The sequence below is a fragment of the Plasmodium coatneyi genome, chromosome 14 (assembly GCF_001680005.1).
Source record: "Plasmodium coatneyi strain Hackeri chromosome 14, complete sequence".
Lineage (NCBI taxonomy): Eukaryota > Apicomplexa > Aconoidasida > Haemosporida > Plasmodiidae > Plasmodium > Plasmodium coatneyi.
The window spans coordinates 902,955-924,669 of record NC_033569.1 but is presented as its reverse complement, the minus strand read 5'-3'; the positions used below and the strand labels follow the sequence as shown (position 1 = coordinate 924,669).

The following is a 21,715-nucleotide window of genomic DNA, read 5'->3' as shown; positions in this document are numbered from 1 at the left end:
TATATATTCCACTTCCCTTGCTACCTATATCTATAGAAACTGTATACAGAGAAATTACCCTCGGAAACTGTGTTCTATAAGAAATTCAAAAATGCTTCAGGAAGCTGCGATGATCCAATCGCGAATAGTATAAAGATCATTGTGAGCCAAAATGCGGGAACAGGGGATCATATTGATAAAATCCCAGGAGCGGTATGCTATGTGTCCCCAATGCACCGAGGAAATAAGGGTGCGCTCAAGAGTGTACCCTGTACTTTCTTATATTACTGGTTAGGGGATATACTATCTACGACTGTAGAACAGCATGTCCAATTCCCCAACCAAATATATTTACTTTGTACAACAATAAATGGTGCGTATGAGAAGGACCACGGATGTAATATTCCTTGCGAAAGCATTAGTGTCAGCAAATTCAGTAATAGGAGAACAATATTCAACCACTACTTTGATTATAAAACCGTAGAAAATAATTTAAAAGATGGTGAGCTGAATTGTGAAAAAGACTGGTTGGAATACCGTAAGAAAGTTATTACAGCATGTGAGGCTGTAAACGCAGATTGCCCAGAGGAAGGTAGCAATACTCCTGATTCGTATTGTAAAGATTTCAAAGACAAGTATAAGGTACATTGTCGTATAGCGGAAGCGTTAAACTTTTACTGTACAAAAAAATGTGAATTAGAATCACTACCAACACAGCAGGAGGCAGAAGCAGAAAAACAATCCACACAATCCCAATTAGACGATGCATTAAATAAAGCAAATAAAGCTTCTTCTCTTTCTTCTGCATTCGGTACCTTAGCCTTACTAGAATTACCAGCAGTTCTTTTCATTCTATTTAAAGTAAGTACAATTACAAATACAAATAATAGTAATTAATCCTTCCTCCTCCTTAAACCACCTTCCTTCCTTAGACCCTCCTTTCCTTCCTCCTCCTTAGATCCTCCTTCCCTTCCTTCCGACCCCCACCTTCTAATCCCCTCCTTCTAATCCCCTCCTTCTAAACCCCTCTTTCTAACCCCCTCTTTCTAGCCCCCTCTTTCTAACTTCTTTCCTTCTAACCCTATCCTCTTTTAACCCCCTTTTCCTTCCCCCATCCCTTGATCCATTCCTTCCTTCTCTTTCCCTCACGCCTTCTAATTAATTATTCCTTCACCCTCTTCCCTTACCCCCTAACACCCCTAAATGCGAAATCTAACACCCTTCTTCCTTTTAATCCCCTAAACCTTTTTAAACCCTTTCTTTATAAACCTTCCTTTCCTTCAGTATAAACCATGGTCTTCCTGGTTCGGTAATCATTCTGGAGGAAGGAGCAGAAAGGGAAGATTAACTGGACATCACTTTGATGCTTCCACCGAGGACAATTTAATAGAATATACCACGGATAATTCCACTATTGTACGCTCTGCTGCGTACACTACACCGTATACCAGAGGAGGAGGAACATCGGCTAGAACAACAAATAATACACGGGGTCGCGGGATGGTAGGTTATCAAAACATGTAAACGTAACACCAAGGAGGGAGGGGAATGTACTTCCTTAAAAGGACATAAATGACCGCGCATAATTCATACAGTGTATGGAAAGGAGCAAAATGTCATTTCCTTCTTTTCTAATTATTTTCCAATTCTTTTTCTTACCTTTTTTTTTTCTTCTCTGCATTGCATGGAAGTGTCCATGTTCATGTGTAATTAAAGTCAGAATTTTTTTTTTCACTTTATTGTGACTTGCTCGCAACTTTTTTATTGAACATCTAAAATGTTCATTTACTTTTTTCTTACAGCGTTATTACCTTCGTAATTTTTTTCTCTCTTCTTTAAATATATTTTTGAGAAGAGTAAGCACTTTTCTTTCTGTTTTTTTTTTTTTTTTTTTGTTCTTTTTCCATTCTTTTTTTTTGTGTACACACTTTAAGATTCATAATCCTCCCTAATCAACGGGACATTAGGCCACATGCTTCCCCGTACACCCTAAAATGTCTAAATAACAGACCACATTTGTTCTTCTTACACCCTAAAACAATTAAACACTAAGCCACATTGTTGTCCCTACACCACTAACCAACAAAATACTAGGCCACATTGTCATCCCTACATCCTAAAACCTTAACCCTAAAACTTATACTCTAACACCGAACCTTAAAGTATAAACCCTCAACCCTCAATCCTAAAACCTGAATCCTAAACCCCGAAACTTGAACCCTAAACCTTGACCCCCAAACCTTAAAACCTAAACCCTAAACCCTGAACTTAAACCCTGAACCCTCAATCCTGAACCCTAAACTCTAAAACCTAAGCCCAAAAAATTGAAACATAAGCCTAAATCGTGAACCCTAAACCCAAAACCCTGAACCATGAACCCTGAATACTAAACACAAAAACTTAAACCTAAACCCTTAACCTAAAGTATTAACACCGAACCCTAAAGTATAAACCCTAAACCCTGAAACCTAAAACATAAGCCCTAAAACCTAAAACCTAAGCCCTAAAACCTAAAACCTAAGCCCTAAACCCTAAAAACATAATCGTAAACGCTGAACCGTAAAGCTGGAACCCTGATCAGTTAATTCTAAACGCTGCACCGTAAATCCTGAACTCTAAACCCTAAATCCTAATCCCTAAACTCTGAACCCTAGAACCTTAAGCCCAACAAACTAAATCCACAAACATAAAATTCCGAAGACCTATACTCTAAACCCTAAATAGCAAAGCCTAAATCCTGAAACATAGAGCTTGAAACCTAAACCTTAAACCACAAGCCATGAAAACAAAACCCTAAATGGTAATCCCTAAGGCCTAAACAGTAAAACCTGAAACCTGAACAATAAGCCCTAAACCCTAAAGCATAAACCGTGAACCGGGACCCATAAACCATAAACCGTAAACCCTAAATCCTTGAACCCTAAAGCCCTAAACCCATAGAACTCTTTTCAATTTCTTGAATTTGCTTAACCCCTGCAATACGTACTGAACTTCTTATACCATCGTAATGGTATGCATCGGGAAACATATAAAGGAAGGGCACATTTTTGTGTAAAATATAATATGCATTAAGAAAGAAGAAACGGTTGAAGATTAGGTAATATATTGTGCACATCTTTGCCTCATGTGTAACCTATTTATAATGTAATTATCAAAAAAAAAGCAAAATGAAGGAACGATGAGCATAAAGGTGTGAAATATACAATGTGAAATTAGGAAAAGGGAACTCCGGTAACTTCTGTATCATAATATACAGTTCGTATGGGCTACTTGTAATATACTTGTATCACATAAAGAAAAAGGAAGGAAGGAGTTGTATGGAAGGATGGGAAAAAAAAAAAGAATTGCCTCTACTAATCCATAATAGAGGGGAAAGGGGGGGAAGGGAGGAGTGTATCGCGTGTATAGGAACTTTATTTGCACTAAAAATTTTTAATAAACCCTTAAGAAAGTGGGAAGTAACATAAATTAACAATATATCGGAAGAAATATTGCCCCAAAGGAAGGAAGTTTGCGTTCTTCGATGTGTATAATAGGGGAGTAAGATAAATATTAATATAAGGTTTTGATTAATCAAGTACAGGGTACAATTATATAATAAATGTATAGGGGAGGTACGCAGAAAATATTTGTTTTCCCCTTTTTTATCTTACTTCCTTACTCTACTTGTTCCTACATTTTTATGCCTTAATTATATATACATATGCTAATTTCAATACATATATGTGTGTGTGTGCATGTTAGCATTTGAACAATAAGAAATAAGCATGGAATAGGAGAAAATTTTGTTCTATGTTCTAATGATGATAGAACAGCCAAGGGTATGCATACTTTCTCTTTTTTCTAATTCTATGAACATTCTATAACATATAAATTGACATTATATATGTAGGAAAGAGCACACACACGTACAGGAGCGCAAGGAAACATGTCAAATCCGGTGTCAGTGTTGACGGTTACTCCATTATTCGAATAGTGTACATACATGAATATATGTGCACGAATAATACTTTACGCATAGCGTATCAAAAGTAAAAGTAAAAATAAAAAATACACAAAGGAGAACATATGTAAATTCATGTCAATCACATTTGCAGTATCAAAATTTAGACCAGTTGGATTCGAAAACACGTTTCTATAAGAGGATCGGGGGACAGGTCACACTCTGCAATTATGATAGCAAAAGAGATGAAGTACAGGGGAGGTTGAGTTCATGCGATGAAATTAAAAACGAAGCTGAAAAAATTGCGAAGGGTCTATGTTTTGTATCTTCAAAGAAGGAGGATGCAAATGGGGAGCAGGAATATGGGGACGAAGTCGACGATTCTAACAGATTATTGAATAAGGAACTTTGTCATCTTTTCTATTATTGGTTAGGGGACTTAGTATGGACTAAAGTAGAGGATACAAATGGTAGTTCATTCTTAAGTGCCATGGAATGTATATATAGAACACTTCTGGAATTCCCTGTTAAGGAGAATTGTACACTTTTATACAAAGACACTAAGAACATTACGAAGACAATTTTGGACTACAGAAAACTTGTTTTCGACTTCACCTTTGACTACGACGGTATAAAGACGAAGCTGAAAAGTTATGAGGACTCCTGTGATGAAGGGTATTATAAGCATTTAGATGAAGCTGAGAAAGCATTTAAAGCGGTAACCGATGATTGTCAGAACAAATCGGATGCATATTGTAGGGAATTCAAAAATAAATATGAAACGAAGGGTAATAAGAACCCACTGACATTAAGTTCTGACTTAGAACAAATAACTGGACAGAATGTTAAAGTTCATAGGAACGTTACGTTAGAATTGAAATATACAGCACAACATTTAGCAGATGTTGCTGCTGCTAAGAAGAAGGCTGGAACTAAAGCACCAAGACAGGACAGTGCAGGAAGTCACCACCAGCAGGATGCTCGCAGTCGTGCTTCTCCTGCCCTTACCCAGGTCACTACAGCAACAACAATAATAGATTTTAATCCTCCTTTATATTTTTAGAGTGAACATGTACATACATATGTATATATATCTATATATATGTATATGTACATGTATGTATATATATTGTGTTCATGTAATATCTAATGTGTACAATAGTAAATTTAAAAATCTTGGAATTGTATGGGAATATATGTATATATTCCACTGAATTACATTTTTATAGAAAGGGGACCCATATTTGAGTGCTTTACCTTCAAAAGAGATGTACAGTGAGTTCGACATTAATGCATTGATATACGTTAAGCATGAAACTGTTCCTGCAGTAATAAGTAACCTGGAGAATGAAGTACAAAAATATACGCAGGTCCATGAGTGCGCAGGTGACATTGCAAGTGTGTGGTATTATATGAAAGAAATAATGCCCCCACAGAGCTCATACTATGAGCAACGTTGTGATTATTTCTATTATTGGCTGGGGGACAAAGTAGGGAAGAAATTAAAAGAAGCTACTGAATTCCATGAAGTTATGGACAAAATTTACGGAAAATTACCGCAGCAAAAAGGTACAAGTCAGTGCAAACTTATTTATAGTAATATCACCAAAGATCAGTTTGAAAAAATGAAAAAATTGTATGATCACTCTCAAGACTACGAAGTACTGAAAGAAAGATTACAGACTTATCGTACTCCTTGTAAAAATTTTGAAAAATATATGGATGACATTTTCCAAACTTATGATTCAGTGCAAAAGGAATGCAAAGATAGTAATCCTGGTTCGCATTGTGATGGATTTGAAGGTAAATATAGGCCATACTGCAGTGGGGAGTCAGCAAAATTATCATGTTCGGAAGGAATAAGCACGGCAGTCGCCGCCATCTCTTCCATCCTAGGAATAGGAGCACTACCAGTAACTGCTTTCTTTTTATATAAGGTATAATTACCACTATGGTACGCTTAAAAGTATATAATAATAATGGCATTCTATTAAATATATACCCCTTTCTTTTTCCTCCTTAAAGAACACATATATATATGGAATGAGCTCTATTATACACATGAACTACACACTTCCCCCCCTCCTAACACCCTCCTTCCTTCCTCCTTAGACCTTCCTTTTCTTCCTCCTTAGACCACTTCCTTTCCTTCCTTCCTCCTTAGACCCTTCATTTCCTTCCTTCCATAGACCCTCCTTAGACCCTTTCTTCCTTCCATCCTTAAAACTCCTTTCTTCATCCTCCTTAGACCCTTCCTTCCTCCTCCTTAGACCACTTCCTTCCTTCCATAAACCCCTTCCTTCGACCCAGATACCACCTAACAAGCTTCCACCCCTAACAACCCACCTACCAACCTAATAACCTAACAACCGTTCTATCTACCACCCTTAACACTCTTTCATTCCCTTTCCGTATCCCTTCTCTTAGAATAATATTCTACCCCCCTGGATAAGAAACACTTTCTTTGGAGGGAATAGGAAAAAAAGATTCGCCCAACGCGATCTTGATAGACTCGCAGAAACTTTTTCTACAGATATTTCGACAGTGGGCTCAACAGTAGAATCAGCGTTTGATTCTATAGAGGGTTCTATGGAAAATTCTACTGTATATGATAGACAACACACAGGAAGAGAAGCAGCAAATACTAATAGAAGGCAGCAACCAAGGCAAAGGAAGAATATTCATTATCATAGTATGTAACATTAAATGGAAATGTGTCCTTCTTTCCCTCTCCCCACGGAAGGAACAATAAATATCCACATAAATTCATACAGTGTTCAAGGAACAGAAGTGACCTTTTTCCCTTACAGCTCTTTTTTCACTTAAATTTTTTTTTTCTTTTTCCTTCTCATTTGTATGGGTGAATAAGTTGCATAGTGCAAAATATTCTAAACACAACGCAAAAAAGAAAAAAAAAGGAGGGCGAAAACTGTATAAAATGTGAACACAGTTAAAATGAACACAGTTGTAATGAAAACTGTATAAATGACGAACACAGTTAAAATGAAAACTGTGTAAAATGTGAACACAGTTGTAATGAAAACTGTATAAATGACGAACACAGTTAAAATGAAAACTGTGTAAAATATGAACACAGTTAAAAATGAAAACTGTGTAAAATGTGTGAACACAGTTAATATGTTAACACCGTTAAAATGAAAACTGTGTAAAAATGTGAACACAGTTAAAATGAACACACTTAAAATGAAAACTATAAAACGTGAACTGTGTAAAATGTGGATACAGTTAAAACGAAAACTGTAAAAAATATGAACACAGTTAAAAATGAAAACTGTGTAAAATGTGTGAACACAGTTAATATGTTAACACTGTTAAAATGAAAACTGTGTAAAAATGTGAACACAGTTAAAATGAAAACTGTAAAAAATGTGAACACAGTTAAAATGGAAACTGTAAAAAATGTGAACACAGTTTAAAATGAAAACTGTAAAATGGAAATGGTAAATTAATAACCGCGAAGCAGAAGAGTGGAAAAAATATTTCCGTTTTTGCCGTCCTTGCTGGGCGAATGAAATGAAACGTGGACCGGCAAGCGAGCGCGAAGCAAATTTACACCGCTAGTATTTACGAAAAAAAAAAAAATTAAAATTAAACGCACAAAAAAACAAGATTGAAAAAAAAGAAAAAACTATCAATGAAATATTGATGGTGCGGAAAGAAAAAAATTAGGAATTCAATGAACCAAAAAAAACAAGATTGAAAAAAAAAAAAAAAAATTTTGCTATTCAAAAATAGCTAATGTACAAATTACGCCCGGCCTAATTACGCGGAGTTTTATTACCTTCTTCGAAAATATTTCTTAGTCTTTTTCCTGTTTGCTTCATTCCTTTACAATTCAATTTTTTTTTTCAATTCTTTTTCCTTGTTACTTTAGAATTTTGTAATGCTCTTGTTAATATTGCATACTTTGATCGCAGATAATTCACCTAAACACTTGCAAGTCCCTGTATATTTGCTGAAGGAAGGGTACCATATGCTATAGTAACTCATACTTCCCTTCTTTCTTCCATGATTTTTATTCTTGCAGACACTGTGTATATAGCATATTTTCTGTGGTAATGTGCACTTCAAAAAAGTGTACATCATTATAATTAACGAAGGGGAAGGGAACATTACATTCAATGGTAGACGTTACATTCCACACACAGATATGTGTGTTCCACAATGTGATGTGCATGTTGTGTTACATTCCACACACACAATGTGTGTGTTGTTGTTTTACATACGATGGTAAGCAATATTCTTTCTTTGTCCCTGTTGTTGTCTATTATTTGCTCTTGCTGCTCTTGTGCGTGGTCTTTCGTTATATACCGTAGACGCATCTGTTACAGATGCTACTGTCGAAACTTCTGTTGAAGTGTCCGTTGAATCATACGTTGATTCGTATGTTGAGGTGTCATCGTCGTTGGATGTGTTGTCAAAGTTAGAGTTGGTTGATCTTCTTTTTCTTTTGGGAGAATTGCCACTTAAGCCAGAAAATAAATTGGTATACTAAGACAGAAAAGGAAGGAAAGGAGGGGAGGGGCAATGGAATGGTGTGTGAAAATATATGTATGTATTCCCCAAATATATATAACATACACAGCATAGTTCAATTAATGTGTGTATATACACACTTTTTTATATAGATAACACACACGCATAAAAAAAAAAATAGTAAGTAATGAATATGTTATTATTTATACTTTTACGTGCGTTGTACTAATTATAATGGTAACAGTAATTATAATTATAATTATAATTGTAGTTGTGATTGTAATTATAATTATAATTGTAATGGACAATTATAATTATAATGGTAATTATAATTGTTATTGTAATTGTACTTGTACTCACTTTATATAGAAAGAATAGGGCTGTTGGTATTCCAATTGTAGCCAATGCACCTGACACAGCAGCAGGTGCCACAGAACCAGTTGTACTTTCCGTGCTGAGTGTAGAGGGAGTCGTTCCGAGGTGACCATTCCTATGTTCTGGATGACCCTCCAGTCCCAAATCTGGTCCTACCTCAGAAAGTGGGTTCATTACATCTGATGCAGTGACCTTACGGTGATGTTCAGCACCCTGCAGGGAACCTCCCTGAAGTGAAGATTCTGGACCAACCCCAGTCATTGTAGTTGCTGTATGGGTTTCGGCATTTTGCCTCACTACCTGTCCCTGGTTGGATGAAGCACGAAGTTGATCCGTGGTCTCATGTACAGTTTCCGCAGGGGATTCAGGACATGTTATTGGTTTGTCGTCTATTCCTTTGCAGTAAGGTTTGTACGTGTTCTCATATTCGCCACAGTATGGGTCATCCCTACCACCCTCCTGGCAGTATTTTTCCACTTCTTTACATGCCTCATCAATGTTATACTTGTAGTCCCCCCAATCATCGTCATATGTAGTGCCCTTCCTCTGCTGTAAATACTGCTGTACGTCCTTACAGTTGTAGTAATGGTTAAATACTATTTTCCTAGACTTGGAAATTTCTTTGCCAGCATCTTTATAATTAACATTGCATTTATAATCCTTGTGGGTAGCATCATCTAGCGTACTGTAAATTCTTCCGAGGACTTCCAACAAGGTATAACTATTGTCACCATAAGGGACTTCCTTCTCCACCCAATGGTAAAAGGCACGACAAGGTGTATCATTATTAGGTCCTAAATTTTTCTTTATTTGGCATGCCCTACAGTAAGCATTCGTGATCAGACTCTTCAAGGCTTGGAGTCCCGTGTAATTTATTAATACACTTTCTATTTTATTTTTTAATTGATCGGCCCCCTCCTTAATGGAGGTACATTCCCTTCCAGTAGCCTCCTCGAATTCACTATAGAAATCTTTATGGGAGGGTAAACTGCTTTCCTTCAGGTCCTTCAACTATATAGTTGGCAAAGAAGGAGGGAGAGAGTGGAATATATAGGTATATATATGTTCTTCCATTATAACGTGCATATAGTATTATTATACGGACACACCATATGCATGCACAAAATATGAATGTACATTCTATTCTACATGCATTCCATTCTATGCATATGTGCATTTGTATATATACATATTCATTCTGATGCATATGTGCATTTTTCATATATGCATTTTGAATGAAATATTTTGCATATGGTTTCATTCATTCATTTTTTACAGTATATAATATATATGTATACCTATACATATATATGCATATATACACATGTACATACATATACATGCACATATATAGGTATATACATATATATGCATATATACTGGTTCATTTATTTTTGTATAGGAAGGAAGAAGTTTTGTATTACCTGTGCCACGGTTAAGGTAGGTTCCTCTTCAGGCGCTTTGGTACATGGTAATGGTGATATATTCCCATTATTGTATTTACTGCTGTCCCTCTTAAATTGGTCACAGTAGTTATCACCGCTTAAATCACAGATACCTTTTAATTTTGTATACGATTTCTTAGCTTCCTCCTTATACTGCGTGTACTTGTGGCGGCAGGAGTGTTCACTGCAATTTGGCTGCTTCTGCAAAGCACTATAATCATAATAATAATCGAACAGTTTTTTACCGTTCTCGAATATGTCCCAGCTAGTACTATTATCATATATATTACTACATTTATTCTTGCACTCCTTATTATTACGTGATAACTTCTTCAACTCCTCATAAACTGCTTTCATGGCATTCCAGAATATGGACTCTCTGTTTGACGCATTTATTTTACTACCTAACCAATAATAAAAGAATAGGCACCATTCCACATTGGAAGCACTGTCGTGATTCATTTTACACGCGTAACAGTAATTCCCTATAACTTTCTTGGCCTGATTTTTACCATGGAAGTACATTTGCAATACATCCCCTACGTCGTTCTCTGCTTGCCGGCAGCATCCGCGGCCTCCATTAAGACTTCCGTACTCACTGTCCCCATCGAACACATCGTAAATTTGTTCTGAGGGTAACTTGTCAGAAGCGGTCTTCTAAAAATATATATAGAATTGGTAACACAAGGAAGTAAAATATGTATATACGTAAGTGTTCTTCCCACATATATATATGTGTGTACATTTCCTTCACATATGTTCACTTCCCTTACATTTTTCTTAAGCACATTTTTTTTTTCTTCTTTCAATTTTGTGAGCACATTTTTTTCTTCTTATGCACATTTTTACTACATTTATTTGTTGCATTTTTTTTATTCAATTTTGTATGTGCATATAATATTGTATATGCATAATGTGCATAATATTTTGTATGCATGATATTGTATTTATACAACATTCCATTACCTGGGCATCCATTCTCTTCTTCTAATCTGCTGTTGTTGTAATGTTTTGTGCGGTTTGGGTAATAATTTCATGTTAATATTTGCATACTTCCATAAACATTTTTGCCCAAAAGTACATTTTTGGGTGGCATTGTATTGTTTCTTTCCTTCCTTAGACCCGTAACAACCTTCCTTCACTTACATATTTACATATATTTATACTTATTATTTATAGGTATTATTTATACTTATTTTTCTTCTATTTATATATGTGGGGAATTTATTTATTCCTTCCTGCCACCTTCCTTCCATTCTAATGTAGATTATATCTATATATATTAATGTCCCTCTTTATTTTTATTTTTCTATTTTTTTTTATATTAATTTTATTCATTCTTTCCCCTTTTTTTTTTTTTTTTTTTTAATTCTTCTTTTATTCGTTTTTCTTCTTAATATACTTATTATTCTTTTTTCTTTTTTCCTCTTTTCTCTTTCTTTTTTTTTGTGAGAACACTCTTTTTTTTTTGCGGGGAGGATGAGAAGCGATCATTGTGATACATGTGATGTGATTCATGGTGGGCTAGAAATTAAGAACTTTGCGCAAAAAAAAAAAAAGCAGTGAAAAGCCAAGCCCCCTCCTTTTTTTTTGTCGCATTTTTTTCTCTGTGACAACTTTTATATTAGGGCATTTTTTCTAAACAATTCTCTGTGAAAATTTTCTGTGACAAATTTATATTAGGGCATTTCTTTTTTTGGACAACTTTTTTTTTGACAATTTTATTTTATTTTTTTTGCAATTTTTTCTGTGTGACGAAATTTATATTAGGGCAATTTTTGGACATTTTTTTGTTCCTTTTTTTGGACAATTTTTTTTTTTTTTTGGTGCAATTTTTTCTGTGTGACAAAATTTGTATTAGGGCATTTTTTCTTTTTTTTTTGGACAATTTTTTTGACACATTTATTAGGGCATTTTTTTCTTTTTTTGGACAACCTTTTTTTTTTTGACAAATTTATATTTAGGGCAATTTTTTGGACATTTTTTTTTGGAGAATTCCTTTTTTGCAATTTCTTTTTTTTTTTTGACAATTTTTTCTGTGTGACAAAATTTGTATTAGGGCATTTTTTCTTTTGACAATTTTTTTTTTTTTTGCAATTTTTTCTATGTGACAAATTTATATTTTAGGGCATTTTTTCTTTTTTGGACAATTTTTTCTCTGTGACAAAATTTATATTAGGGCACATTTTGTTTTTTTGGACAACTTTTTTTGACAATTTCTTTTTTGGTGCAATTTTTTTCTGTGACACAATTTATATTAGGGCAATTTTTTCCGTGACAACATTTATTAGGGTATTTTTTTTCTTTTCTTGCAATTTGTTCTGTGACAAAATATTAGGGCATGTTTTTTTTTTTTGAATAATATTGTACTTTATTTCGAATAAACACACAAGGGATGAGACGCAGCTTTCCTCTGTTTTATGTAAACATCCTTATTTCCGTTTTGTTTGAACTGCATCTAAAAGATGTGTAAAATGAAAGAAGGCGGGGGCGAACCGTTGCGAAGTTCCGCGACGCCTCGCGCAAATTCTCGCGCAAAACGTGGACGAGAACTTTTATCAAATATGTCCATAATTGGAATTAGGGAAAAAAAAAATTATTAAGATAAAAAAATTATTAAGGTAAAAAACTATAACAAAAAAAAAATTTAATGAACATATTTTGGATCTTGCTAGAGAAAGGAAATTTTACCAACAAATAGGAATGTATTAACGAGTTCTTTTGGCTTATATTTATTAAGCATTAACGTGAATCCTTTAGTACAAAACGAAAAAAAAAAAGGAAGAAACACCCCCATATAACCAAAAAAAAAAAATTTTCTTACGGTTCCTTACATATATACATGCAGAGGAGAATCGCATAAGCATGAACTATGTGAAAAAGGTGAAACAAAAAAAAAAAAAAGGAACTCTTTTTATTCCATAAATTCGTCCCATTCCCAATATGTTAGAGCAACCCTAATAGAAAAAAAAATTCCAGAGATATGTGTGTGTTCATTGAACAAATGAACTTAATACGTTCTGCGTCTATACATACTACATAAGTATTTTTTATATGAATATTTTTCTACATTATCACTTCCTAATATTTGCATGTCTCACAAGGTTCTGCTCCATGATGAAAAAATTAATCATACCTAAATAAAGTTCTATCGTTTTATATATAAATAAAATATTTACTACATCCTAAACCCGGAATCTGAACATTAAACCTGTTCCTTAAGAACACTACCCTTAAGAACATTTTCCTTTGGAACAAAGCCCTCCTTCCCTAAACCCGGAATCTCAACCCTCAACATGTTACAAAGAAATGCCTTCCTTAGGGACACCTTCCTCAGGAACATCAACCATAGAAAATTCTTCCTTAGGAACAAAGTCTTCCTTCCCTAAACCCAGAATCTGAACTTGGAACCTGTTCCATAGGAACACATTCCCTAGGAATATTTCACTTATGAATTTCTTCCTTAGGAACAAAGTCATCCTCCATAAACCCGAAATCGGAACTTGCAACCTGCTCCTTAGGAATCTTTTCTTCTTTCATGAATTCGCTTCCCATAAATTCTTGAATCAAAATTTCAAAAAAGTCTTCCTTCGTCGAATGCAGGTCCTTTTTTTGACATTCGTCTAAGACTTCTAAATGGATATCAATAATAGTACATCGGCCAACACCACGGCGACCACCACGCTTACCAACTTGTTTCCTTGTTTTCTGTGGTGTTGATCTTGGTTGTCTGCGTTCCTTTACTAAGGTATACTCATGAGGACCATCCTCCTCTATGTGTTGGATAATTTGTGCCTGTAAAGCTGGAGCACGTACTTGATTTGCTCTTCTCTTACGTCTTCTTTTACTGGGTAGGGCAAAATACTACAAAAAAGAAAAGAAAAAGTAATTTTTAGGGTGCGAATTGTTGTTCCTAAGACCAGAACAATCAGTATAAAATAAGTCGGGAGTTTACATTCAAGGTATGAAGAAAGAAGGTGTGCTCCTTTTTTTTTTTTCTTCCTTTTTTTTCTTTTCCTTTCTTTACATGCACCCTATCGAGCACACACATCCTAAGTTGTTAAATACCATGCCACATTGCTGTTCTTATACTTCGAGACAGCTAAACACCAGGCCACATTGTGGTTCTTACACCCTCAAAAACAGCTGAACAGCAGGCCATATTGTTGTTCCCACACCCTGAAACCGATAAACACCAACAACCATTGCTGTTCCTACACCCGAAAACAGCTAAACACCAGGTCATATTGTTGTTCTTATACCCTAAAACATTAAACTCTAAAATGCGAAATCCCACGCAAACGCCCTAACTCATTCATTCAACTTTATTTTATTTTTTTCCTTCTTTTCTTCTAATATGAATTTTTTTTTTCTTTTTTTTTTATTCTTCTAAAAATAATTTTTCCTTTTTTCTTTTTTTTCTTTTTCTTTTCTTTTTTTTCTTTCTTTATTTCTTTTAGTTTTTTTTTTTTTTTTTTTTTGTTTTCTTATACTTTTTCCTTCATTTTTTTTTTCTTTCTTTTTTTCTTGTTCTTTTGATTGTTTTTCTTACCTTCCAAAGGAGGTAGCTTATAGCAGAAATACCAATTAGGACAGGAGACAAAGGAAGGTATGGGGTAAGGAGGTTGGAAAGGTTGTCCATCCCTTCCTTGTTACTAATTTGGGCAGGAACAGGAACCGGAGGGGTGACTGGGACAACCACCTCCCGACGCTCTTTTGTTCGTTTAGTACTTCCGGATGATAATGTTGGTGCTTGCGGTAATATTGGTTCTGATTGTCGATCAGGTGATAGTCCGGATGATGGAGGGAGTGGTCCTGTCTCTTCAGCCTGCCCTGCAGGTTTTGGCTGTGGTTTCTCTGGTATAGGAACTGGTGGCTTTTTTTCTTCTTTCTCCGATTCGCCAGGGACTTTGGCAGGAGGTGGTGATTCCTTTTTCCCTGTTTCTTCCGTTTCATTTGATGTAGGCACCCCTCCTCCTCCAGCTTCTTCACTCCTTTCGGTCGTGGCCCAGGAGTCGGAGACGGGGGGTGATGGTGGTTCTTGTCCTAAGGACACCTTTTTTATCTCTTGTAATATGCTCTCCTTCTGTTTTTCCACCTCTTTCAGTTTCTTCACATAATCCTCCCCCTCCTGCTCCCTCTCTGTATTTTTACTTTTACCCTTCCATTCATTCCATCCCTTTGACCTTTTCAGTGCAGCACTTTTATTACACCAGTTCTTTTTATAAATCTCGTCCAACTGTCCCTTCCCTTTTTTACACTGCATCCATTTCAGCATATTATTTAACATATCATCATTATCCCTCCTTAAATTACTAATCCTTCCATACATGCAGTTAGTGTAATCCCCCGTCTCACTGAAAATTCCGTCTACGGAGTGTACCCTTTTGAACACTTCTTTAATAACATCCTCCGATACGCATTCATCCTTAATATGTATTAACCATATATTCAATAAATCACATGCTTTAACACACCACTTCTTTCCTCCATGTTTGTCTTGCTCCTTTTCACATTTATATTTAATTCCATTTACCATTAGTAAATTCTTTAGGAGTAATTGGCAAAATTCCTTATGCTTTGATAAATTTACTCCATCATCATCTTCCACTTCACACCATACGGATAAACTCTTCAATTTATTCTGTTCATATTCTGTATCCTGATCATTCGGATAGTTGGAGAATTTTGTAAATAATTCTCCCCAGTTTTCTATAGAATAATTATAGAATGCAAGGACAGGAAATGCAATCATGCCCATGGTTTATATATAATATGCGATGTTCAAACTAGAACAGATGTTGTAGGAGCAATGTGTGTACTGTCCCTCATGAACAATAAAAAATATATATATAAGGGTTATATACTATACCTTCCTCTTCGTCCAAGACTTTACTTCCTAAATGTTTAGAACAACCTGATTTGGGGATAGAGGGTCCCCCTGCATGCCCACCGGAACTAGGAGGTTTTACTTCCTTGTCAACTGCTTGAACTATGGTACGCCCTGCCTCTATTTCTTGGTTAACTTTATTAGCTTTATCCTGCATTTCGGTACTCAATTCTTTGAGTTCCCTCTTTGGAAGTCTACCACTGTGGTCATCCTCCCCGTCTTTGCTCTTGCATGCATTCTCGTTACGTATTGCCCCCATTTTGTTTTTAATGTCATGATTCAAAAACCATTTATAAATGTCCTTGAAACCAACACCTTCCTTCGCTTCGTTCACTGAAAAATTTCCAGTATATACACAATCCTCATATTCCCCATTTGGAAAAATTTCTTTCAAATTAGATATTGCTTTGAATGCATATTTAACATCTTGTTCGCTTACATCATATATTGACCCATATAAGAATAACCATAAGTTTAATAAATCACATCGAGCATTCGGCTGGATGTCATACACCTTTTTCATGTCACCCTTGTACATATACGTGCTCTTGTTGTTTGTTACTTTAACTAAATTCTTTATAAGAATCTTACAGAAGCATCTGGGTAAGTTCTTCCTCTGTAGATTAGTACTGTCCGCAATTTGATCACACACAGCCCCAAAACTACTTGTATTATCCTCTTCGTCCACTGCACTAGAAAATTCATCGAATAAACTATACACTTGCTCCTTCGTTGCACTCTAAAAATAGGAAGGGAGGACATGTGTACATATTCATTTTTATATATATACTTATATTCGACCACCACCCCTAACAAACTTCCTTCCACCTAGCACCCACCTAATAACCTTCCTTCTACCAACCACCCCTAACAACCCATCTTCCCTTTCCTTCCTCCCCTAACACCACCTTCCCTTACACCTACCACCCACCTAACAACAACAACTACTCCTTACATGGATTGGAATACTTGTTCCATTTCCCATGAAAAATATTTCCTTAGAAGATAAAGGAGAAAGGGAGTTAGAAGGAGGAAGAAGAAGAATGAAAACATAAACAAATATTGTTACTTACCCATCGGGTTTCGAACATTTGGCCAACCTTTGCATCCAAACATGCCCTATCACTATCATCCTTGCAATCAACCGCATTTGCTGGTTGGGATGTGTGTTTGGGGGGTGGAGGTGGTTGTTTAGAGGACCTCAATTCTTGAATTTTGTTTTTTATGCATTCCATTTTTGTCTTTCCTGTAGGGCATGTTTCTGCCGCACCTAATATTTGTTCTAGATCTTCATTTGTTGTTATGGTACCATCTGCTATTCCTTGCATAACATGCTCTATTCCTTCCTTCGTTAGATACTTCTTCTTTTCTACTGTACTCTGAAGTCCTTCTCTTTCATCCTCATTCAACCACTCCTCCTTCCCATTCTTTATTTCTTTCCCCCCCTTGCCTCTTCCTTTATTACTTGTCTGGTCATTGCAGAAACGTTCACCTCCTTGTTTTATGTTCGCCCAATCTGTAATTCCCTGTATTTGATTTTCATTTAACTCGGCAACTGTACCTCCGAACAACTTCGCTCCCATTATTAACTGTTGCGAATTCATCCATGCACACTTCCCACTATTAGCAGGAAGACCAAGTTTCGCACCTTCGCCTTGTGCAATTCTATATGCATATGGTGCATATTTCTGATAGCACCTATACTTTCCAAGTAATTGGTACATATTTATTGTATCCATTATACACCTCCTGAGGGAATCGCTTTCCTTATATTCCTTATCCTTTATTACGTTGTTTCCTTCAGTAACCATACCATTCATATGTAGGAATATCCTTACCATGGCTTTGCAGAACCCTTTTTCCTGTGGAAGAATATTAATTTGTCCTTCTTCATCCTTAGCACATAAACTTTTCAATTTCCTATTGTCTGGGCTCCTCAGTAACTTCATTATTTCATCTTTATTCTTTTTCCTTATATTTTCCCATACGTCATTCTAAAAAAATAAGAATAGTATAGATGATGTGCACATTAATATTCTTTCAAGAATTACCTTACTCGAATTTTATTATTCTATATATGCTTTTTCATATAAGCGGAATTCACTTTTCACACGAAAACAATGAATATTACATAACCGCCCTGTCCATGTAACCCTTCTTCTTCTATCCATTTCTTCAATACTTTTACGAATAGGTCTGTTGTGGTGACCGTCTTGGGGGGGATAGTGACGGACTTTTCTGCTGCTGCTACCTTCCCTGCTGGTGGATGTGTTGCTGATGATAGAGCATTTTTCGGTTTCGGTGGTGGTGGTTTTGGACATTGTTTTTTCGGGAACTTGTTATTTATTAATTCCATAATTTCCCTATTTTTGCTTATTGCATTGCGAATATGTTGCAGCATACTGATTTTAGTTAATATTGCCATAGGTTCCAATTGCTTGTACACGCAGTTTTTACACTCTCCCTCTGGATTAAGTAGTTTGCACAAGTATTTCATTGCATCATATGCACTGGTCATAATATCCCATGGTGCACAGTTTACATTCATGTATTCATGTAACCATGAATTCACTATTGTACAATGTATATATTCTTCCATTTCTATATCAACTTCTTTCCTTCCTTTTCCTGTCGTGCTTATTTTCCATATTTTCAACAAATTTTTTAAAATAAATGTGCATACTTCCATATCTGCGTCGGTCATTTTTCCCGTTTCACTGTTCACATGTTCACACCCTTCTCGAGCTTCATCCTCATTATCATTACTATTCATTCCTCTAAGGATTTCATCAACCCAGACGACTATTTGGTCATGTAGCTGTGTCTATAAATTAGGAATAATACATTTATATATGTTCTATGTGTATTATATACCTTTATTATTACTCCAGTAGAATCATATAACCTTGTAAAATTGAATACTTCTATCCCACATATTTTCCTCAGTAGAATACTTTACCTCCACCACATTCCCTTTACCCTCCTTATATCCATTTGCCACTAACCACCTCTGTTTCAAAGCCTGAAAATTTGCATCTGAAGGCACATTCAAAGCCATTATTCAATAATTTGTTTTACATATCAAATTAGGAATAACATTTCATCAAGCATTACATTCAACACATTTTCCTTCCTCATTTACATCCATATTATCATTCTTCTATGACTGACTGACGTGCTCACTTCCAGGAAGTAGTATATGTGCAGAATTTTTCATTTTCATTCCTTCAATATTCATATTAACATTATTAGATGGATTACTTGAAGAAGTATGTGTGGAATTTTTCATTTTTCACTTTTTTTTCACTACTTTTTTTTCTTTTTTCACTTTATTTTTTTTTCCTTTTATTTCTTTTTTTGTTCTTTTTCATTTTTTCTTTGTTCATCTTTACAAAACATTATGCATTTATTGCTTCCTGTTATGCAGAACATTATTCCTATTTTTTATTCTGTTCTATACAACTTTTACACTTAAGCTGAACGCAATGCTTGTTTACCCTGTGGGGCAATGTGCCCTTAGAATATGCGTTCGTTTCAAATTAGTATAAGTTGTTCAACAGAGGGATGAAATTTATGCACAGAAAAACATTCACCATAAAAAAAGAAGAAATATCACTGAGAACAAATTATTGTCAGAGGTAAAAAATACTACATAACATAAAATTTTTAAATATATAATTTTTACGTAGAAATTATCAACAACACATTGTTAACAAATTGCGACGAAAAAACAAAGGGTGCCTGCAGAACAGAAGTGAGGAACATACTCTCTGTAGGAGAATTTCACCCGCAATATGGGAACAATTTTTTTTTTTTTTGCTCAATATGTGAATTTATATGTATATGTATAACACCGCTATTGAGGATATACGCATTCTCTCTCTCTCCCTACCGTGTATATATATACCTCTCAAATTTGCATGCTTTTTTTTTTTTTTCCCTCCGAACAAATGTGAAATATTAAAAGGAGTGAAAAAAAAGAAGGAATCACTAAGAACAAATTATTATCAGAAAAAAATACTACTAATCACGAAATTTTCTAACATACAAATTTTAAGTAAAAATTATTAACAACACATCGTCAATAAAATGCGAACAACAGGAGAAAGAAGAATGTTCATGCAGCGACCGGGAGGGAACAAAAGCGCCGCCGTAATGGAATTTCCCTCAGTTTAAAATTGCCCATCTGACCATCTTCACTGACGAAGGTACTCCACTGGGTATTCCAAGCTTATACTCTTTTCAACAACTTAAAAATACACAAAAAGGGGAAATGACGAAATATTCCATTTTCCTATCGTGATGTACTTAATTACACAGCATGTATGAAATATATATGCCCGCCAGAAATTAATATTAATATCAACTTTTCCCCTTCCCCCTTTTTCTCTATTTAACCTTTCACCATGTAATTCACTCTCAAGTATTTAAGTGCCAAATATGGAAAGTATCAGCAAATTAAGTCGACGGATAAATTCTTTCTAATGGAAATCCCTTAAAAAAAATTGTGAATAGCAGAATTCGGCTATAATGAAATTATTAAGCGGAAGTTCCGAATAGGCAAGGCTTAGGGTTCAGGGTTCAGGCTTTTGATTTAGTATTTAGGGTTTATGATTTAGGTTTCATGGTTTCTGGACTTATGTTTCAGGGTTTAGGGTTTAGGGTTTACTGATCATTGTTTTGGAGCTTGGGCTTAGCGTTCAGTGCTTTACCTTTAGATTTAGTGGTTTAGGATTTTAGTTTTTAAGGCTTCATGTTCAGGAGTTTTGTGTTTTGGACTTCAGATTTTAAGCTTCGAGGGTTTTGAGTGTGAAACCTAGAAACCGCAACCCTGGGTACTAATGCGAAATATGATGAACCCAAAATCCTAAAACCTGAAACATAAATCCTAATGCTTGAAAACCTAAACCTGAACCCTAAATCCTAAACCCCAAATCCTAAAACGTAAACCCTAAAAGGTAGACACTAAACCCTGAACTATAAAACCTAAACCGTGAACCCTAAAATCTTAAACCCTAAATACTGAATCCTAAACCATAAATCATGAACTCTAAATCCTATGCCCTAAACCCTCAAAGCCTGAACCCTAAACTCTCAACCCTGAACCCTGTACCTTGAACCCTGATCACTAAGCCCTGAAACCTAAGACCTGAACCCTGAGCCCTCAAACCTAAGCCCTCAAACCTAAGCCCTCAACCCTAAACTATGAACTCTAAACACTTAATCCTGGGAAGGATCGAACCCTGAATTGTATATTTTTATTGAGTATCTTATAAAAAAGCGAATGAGAAAAATCATAAAGGTGGGGAAATGGAAGGAGGGAGGGAGTAATAGATGAATATGGAGGAAGTATAATATGGTTTTGAATGAGGAGGCAGAAATTCAATAGTGTAATGTGCACATATTTATTATGAATGATCTATTTATTGTGTACGAAACAAGAGAAAAAGAATGAAAGAGATGGAGGGACGTAGAAATGAAATTAGAAGGAGGAAGGAAGGAAAAAAATAAGGAAAGAAGAAAAACGGAATAGGAAAGAATGAGCAAAGAAGGCATGATGGATGAAAGAATGAAAGGAGGAAGGGT

General features: G+C 35.3%; 2 protein-coding genes across 2 annotated transcripts; both read right to left on the bottom strand.

Moving 5' to 3' along the window:
- Positions 1-13,683: 13,683 nt before the first annotated feature.
- On the bottom strand, positions 13,684-14,401 carry PCOAH_00053280 (SICA antigen; the record flags this gene model as incomplete). The annotated part of the gene is made up of 2 exons (XM_020062108.1): positions 13,684-14,103; positions 14,372-14,401. 2 exons carry the CDS (start codon positions 14,399-14,401, stop codon positions 13,684-13,686), a joined length of 450 nt encoding a protein of 149 aa, XP_019917523.1.
- Positions 14,402-18,236: 3,835 nt separating this feature from the next.
- On the bottom strand, positions 18,237-19,064 carry PCOAH_00053270 (SICA antigen; the record flags this gene model as incomplete). The annotated part of the gene is made up of 2 exons (XM_020062107.1): positions 18,237-18,953; positions 19,035-19,064. The coding sequence occupies 2 exons, from the start codon at positions 19,062-19,064 to the stop codon at positions 18,237-18,239; spliced, it is 747 nt and encodes a 248-aa protein (XP_019917876.1).
- Positions 19,065-21,715: the final 2,651 nt, after the last annotated feature.